Source organism: Ochotona princeps, chromosome 2 (assembly GCF_030435755.1).
Source record: "Ochotona princeps isolate mOchPri1 chromosome 2, mOchPri1.hap1, whole genome shotgun sequence".
NCBI classification, from domain to species: domain Eukaryota; kingdom Metazoa; phylum Chordata; class Mammalia; order Lagomorpha; family Ochotonidae; genus Ochotona; species Ochotona princeps.
In genome coordinates this window covers 111,899,923-111,905,476 of record NC_080833.1, presented here as the reverse complement: position 1 = coordinate 111,905,476, position 5,554 = coordinate 111,899,923, and the positions used below count along the sequence as shown (strand labels likewise).

At 48.4% G+C, this 5,554-nt stretch overlaps 1 protein-coding gene across 1 annotated transcript; it reads left to right on the top strand.

Annotated features, from left to right (window-relative positions):
• Window positions 1-500: 500 nt before the first annotated feature.
• LOC131479517 (protein RFT1 homolog) lies at window positions 501-2,686 on the top strand. Its single transcript, XM_058660484.1, is given in 4 exon segments — window positions 501-559; window positions 880-1,333; window positions 1,335-2,237; window positions 2,239-2,686. Coding segments are annotated over 4 exon segments (1,608 nt in total). The 3' UTR covers window positions 2,431-2,686.
• The last annotated feature ends 2,868 nt before the right edge of the window (window positions 2,687-5,554 follow it).

Sequence of the window (5,554 nt, the reverse complement as noted above, 5' to 3'; positions counted from 1 at the left end):
AATCCTTGTTGATTTTTTTTCCCACTTACTCTATCAGTTGTTCAAAGCTGCATTGAAATTTTGTCACCATGAATTTTACCACCTATGAATAGGCATTTAGATATTTAGGATTCTTTTGCCTTTTTAAAGATTAATTTTATTTGAAAGAGTTACATAGGAAGAAGAATTTTTTCATCCACTGGTTTGCGCTCCAAATGATCACAGTGGGAGGGACTGGGCCAGGCCAAGGCCAGGAGCCAGAAGCTTCACCGGGGTCTCCCAAGTGGGTGCAGGTGTTCACGGACTTGGGTCATCTTCCACTGCTTGCCCAGGCAAATTACCAGGGAGCTCGATGAAAATGGAGAAGTTGGGGCTCAAACAGGTACCCCTATGGGATGCCAGAACTGCAGATAACCTGCAGAACTGCTTAACCCATTACACCACAGTGCAGGCCTTTTTATGTTTTCTTTATAAACTATTTTATTGGTGTTTCCTGGTGCCTGAGCCGGGGTGCTGGGGCTATGGGTAGTGAGGAGGTGCTGGGCCAAGCGGCCCAGCTGGCCTCTTCCAGTCTCCTCCTGCAGGGCGACATGCTTCCGCCTTGGCTTTGGAGACTTTGCTGCTCTGGGCCACTTCTGAAATAGTGTCACTTTGCTCTCTGGACATTGTCTTTCCCCAGCACTTCTCAGACTGCCGCAGTTCATTGTTGTATTTTGCAGCTCTCGGCTGGTAGCCCTCAATGCATTTGCCGCAGGAAGTGTACATTGCAGCTGGGCTATAACCAAGAACCACTATGGGGCGTGGGGTCACACTCTGCCCAGCAGCCTTCTTCACTGAAGCTGTGTTATGTCTCTTCATCTCATGGGAGGATTTCTTTGCTTCGGCGGCTTTCTTGAACTGACAGGTGTTGTTCCGGCTGATCACCTTTGTCTTGAATGCCTTTATCCTTCGTTTCCTATCCAAGGAAATTATTGACATCGTCAATGTAAGGCTAACACTGCTTTACTCAACCATCCTCTTTCTGGCCAGAGAGGCCTTTCACAGAGCATGTCTGAGTGGGGGTGCCCACCGGGACTGGAGCCAGACTCTCAACCTCCTGTGGTTAACAGTCCCCCTGGGTGTGTTTTGGTCCTTGTTCCTGGGCTGGGTCGGGCTGCATTTGCTTGAAGCGGCTGACCCTGATGCCATCCTCCATTATGGAACTGGAGTGGCAGTGGTGGAGCTTCTGGGAGAGCCCTTCTGGGTGCTGGCCCAAGCACATATGTTTGATAAGCTCAAGGTGCTGGCGGAGAGCCTATCCGTGATCCTCAAGAGCGTTCTGACAGCTTGTCTCGGGCTGTGGTTGCCACACTGGAGGGCTGCACATTTTCTCTCTGGCCCAGCTCTTCTACACTGCTGTCCTGGTGCTCTGCCATGTGGTTTATTTCACAAACTTACTGGGTTCTCCGGGATCCTCCAAGCCGCAGGCTCTTGCTGTCTCTAGAATAACGGATCTGCTGCCCAGCCTTACAAGAACGAGAGCTTCTGTGAACTGGAAAGAAGCAAAACTGACTTGGAGTTTTTTCAAACAGTCTTTCTTGAAACAGATCTTGACGGAAGGTGAGAGATACGTGATGACATTTTTGAATGTATTAAATTTTGGCGATCAGGATGTCTATGATATAGTGAATAATCTTGGCTCCCTTGTGGCCAGATTAATTTTCCAGCCAATAGAGGAGAGTTTTTATATATTCTTTGCTAAGATGCTGGAGCGAGAAAAGGATGCTGCTCGTCAGAAACAGGAGGATATCGCTGTGGCCGCTGCAGTCTTGGAGTCGCTGCTCAAGCTGGCTCTGCTGACTGGCCTGACCGTCACAGTTTCTGGCTTTGCCTATTCTCAGATGGCTCTGGACATCTATGGCGGCAGCATGCTCAGCTCAGGATCCGGTCCTGTTCTGCTGTGCTGCTATTGCATCTACGTCCTCCTGCTCGCCATCAATGGAGTGACCGAGTGCTTCACATTTGCAGCCATGAGCAAAGAGGAGGTAGACAGGTACAATTTCATCATGCTGGCTCTGTCCTGCTCGTTCCTGGTTCTGTCCTACCTCCTGATCCGTTGGTGTGGCAGCGTGGGCTTCATCTTGGCTAACTGCTTCAACATGGGCATTGGTATCACACACAGGCTTGGCTTCATCCACTGCTACTACCGAGGGAGCGCGTACCGACCCCTGGCTGGCCTGCGCCTGTCGCCACTCCTCCTTGGGGGCTTTGCCCTCAGTGGGGAGAATCACTAGTGTGTCAGAGATGTTCCTGTGCTGCGAGCAGGGCTGGCCAGCCAGGCTGGTGCACGTGGCTGTGGGGGCCTTCTGCTTGGCCATGACTCTCGGGACAGCGTTCCTCACAGAGACCAGGCTGATCCATTTACTTAGGACTCAGTTGGGAGCATCCAGACTCGCTAACAAATTGACTTGACCCCACCACCACCACTGCCAGGATACCTGGTCACCTGTGGCAGCAGTGCCAGCTGCAGGGCGGGTCTACAGGCAGAACCTGTCTGGTGTTCACCAGTCCTGCCATGCGTGGGTCTGCAGGGGAGTGAGAGTTGCCCGGATCCTCAGCAAGCCATCCGCGAGCCGCCGGCAGCCACCGTGGTCGCTTCAGATGGACACACGGGTGAGGAGTCCCCATGACGCCCAGAGTCCTTTAAAATAGATGCTGTTGTTTCAAAAAAAAAAAAGCTATTTTATTATTATGAAACAATTTACCTATCTAATATTCCCAGGTATTTGCCCGGGTATATCTGAGTTTCTACCTGATGTTATTTTTTTTTTCATCCTGAAAGGCTCGCTTTAGCATTTCTTAGTAGGCCTACTGATAACAAACTCCTTTAAGCTTACATTCATCAGAAAAAGTTTTTACCTCTATTTTTAAAGGAGTACTTTAGCTGGATGTAGAATTTTTTTATTTTATTTATTTGAAAGTCAAAGTTACAGAAAGAGAAGGAGAGACAGAGTCAAAATCACAGAAAGAAAGGGAGAGACAGAGATGTCTAACCACCTCCGGCTCATGCCCTAAATGGCCAAAACACCTGGGGCAGGCCGGACCTCTGCCAGGAGCCAGAAGCTTCTTCCAGGTCTCCCACATAATTTCAAAGTCCAAGGCACTTGGGCTGTCTTTTGCTGCTTTCCCAGGCACATCAGCAGGGAGCTGGGTTGACCAGGACTCAAACTGGCATATACATGGGACATTGGCAGTGACTTAACTCGCTATGCCACCGTCCAGTTCCTAGATGTAGAATTCAAGTTATCACCAGCTTTAGGTTGCTTTTTACCTGGGCAAGCATCATGCTGCTTGGAGAAAAGCAGTCAATAGCTGACTGTAGTTCTGAGCCTGGTTCGTGTCAACTCGGTGTTAACTATACCAGTGTCCCAGCATAGTTACCTATTTAACATTAAATCTGTAAGAAAGGAAGGCAGGGTGGCTATTGGACCACTGCCACTCACTATCCTGGTTCCTGGTTCCTTGAGCCTAAGAGAGAGCCACTAAGGGTCTTTGATGTGGGTAGAGCTGCAAGCATGGGCTTCCCCAGGGCCAGGATTCTGTACTTGCCAGTGAATGTGAAAGAGCTAGTATTGAGGGTGGCACACATAAGGGCACCTGAAGAACCGGTGCTGTGGGCCTCCCCAGGCTAAGCCACTATACCTACTACAGAGGGAGGTCCACTAACGGCTTTAGCATCAGCGAGCAGTGCGTACTTTCATCTCGTGTTGGGCTCAAACACATCAGGATCTCTGATGTCAGGGACCATAGCTGGTGAGTGTGTGATCTGCCCAGGTGCACACATCACATAATTAGACAAACCTATATTGCTGCCTCGTGTGCAGAAAAACCTGCAACATCTCAAGATAATGATGAAGAAATGGAGGACACAGCCATTGGCATTGAGTGGATGTTCTCTTGCTCATGAGAGAGCTCCATCAGATCAGATAAAAAGTTCCAGACTAGAGACAGGCTAGACATCCACCCCAATCAGTGGGAAGTAACTATGGAAGATATGATGAATCTGTACCCTCAGCAACCCTTAGATAAAGAGTCAGAAACCTGAAGGGGAAATGAAATGAAACAGGTAGCTAGCTTAGGGTCATAAGCTGGAAGCCATACCCTGTTCTTTGTAAATCCTACTTGCTTTTTTTTAAGATTTATTTTATTTTATTGGAAAATCAGATACACAGAGACTATAAGAGACTGAGAGGAAGATCTTTCATCCAATGATTCAATCCCCAAGTGGCCACCACAGCCAGAGTGATTCGAAGCCAGGAGCCAGGAACTTCTTCCAGGGTGCAGGGTCCCAAGGCCTTGGGCCGTCCTCAACTGGCTTTCCCAGGCCACAAGCAGGGAACTGGATGGGAAGCAGGGATGCCAGAATTAAAACCGGTGCCCATATGGGATCCTGGTGCATGCAAGACAAGGAATTTAGCCTTTAAGCTCTGGCACTAGGCCCCCTACTTGCTTTTATATCAACCAAATGACCCCTTCCCAAGAACAAACTTCTCCTCACTGGAAACCTAGAGTGGTATCACAAAACCACTTCCCTTCTCAAGATCACAGGATTGACAGTACAGAGGGGTGATTTCTCTCATCCTGTGGTCACAGGATGGAAGGCAGAAACGTTTCCCTCTCTCCCAACTTTCCCCTCCCAACCTACCTAATGGGTTTCACTCACCCATTACTTTTGGCATAAATACCTGAAGAAAAGTCCACTGCCTGTCTACCCTGATTATTAATACACACAGTGTCTTTTTTCATGGCTACCTTTAAGATGCTTTTTAATCTTTGCTTTTGAAAACTTTTTTTAATCATCTTACTTACTTGATTAGGGTACAAAGGGTTAAGGGCTACAGGAAAGTGGGTATGACCATTGTTTCCACACTAATATCATCATTTTTCCTCTGTATCTGGGCTCAGGGGAGAAACAAAGGGAAAAGTCCCACTCAGCCTCCCATCCATCCCAGGTCCCCAATGTGAGGCACGCTCAGAGGGTCCTGCTCAAGCAGTTTTGATAGTTCAACAGTTCTGAATTGCTGCCAATTTCTCCATTCCAATCATGATGAAATCTATTCAGAATCCACTGGCTGACATAGTCTCTTCATGGTTGGGGTTCTGAGAATCAGCAGTTCAGTTGGAGGGATCACCAAAGAAAGTTCATCTGAGGTGATCCCAGACCTGATTCTTGTGTGTGCTTGCCAGTACTTTTTTGAAAAAATCATTTATCTGGAATATAGAGTGTCTGAAAGATAAGGAGAGACAGAAAGAGAGAAAGAGATCTTCCATCTGATAGCCCACTGCCCAAACGGCAGCAGTGGCCACAACTGGGTCAGGCTGAAGCCAGAATCCTGGAACTCCATTGATTCTCCCATATGGATGACAGGTGCCAAGTCCTTTTCTACTGCTTTCCAGGTGCATTAGCCAGGAGTCAGATAGGAGTGCAGCACCAGAAGTCTAACTGAACCGCAGCCTGACATGGGACAGCAGCATCAAGCAGCAGTTTGATCGATGCTCCGCAATGTTGGTCCAACAATGGCATGCTGCAAGATTG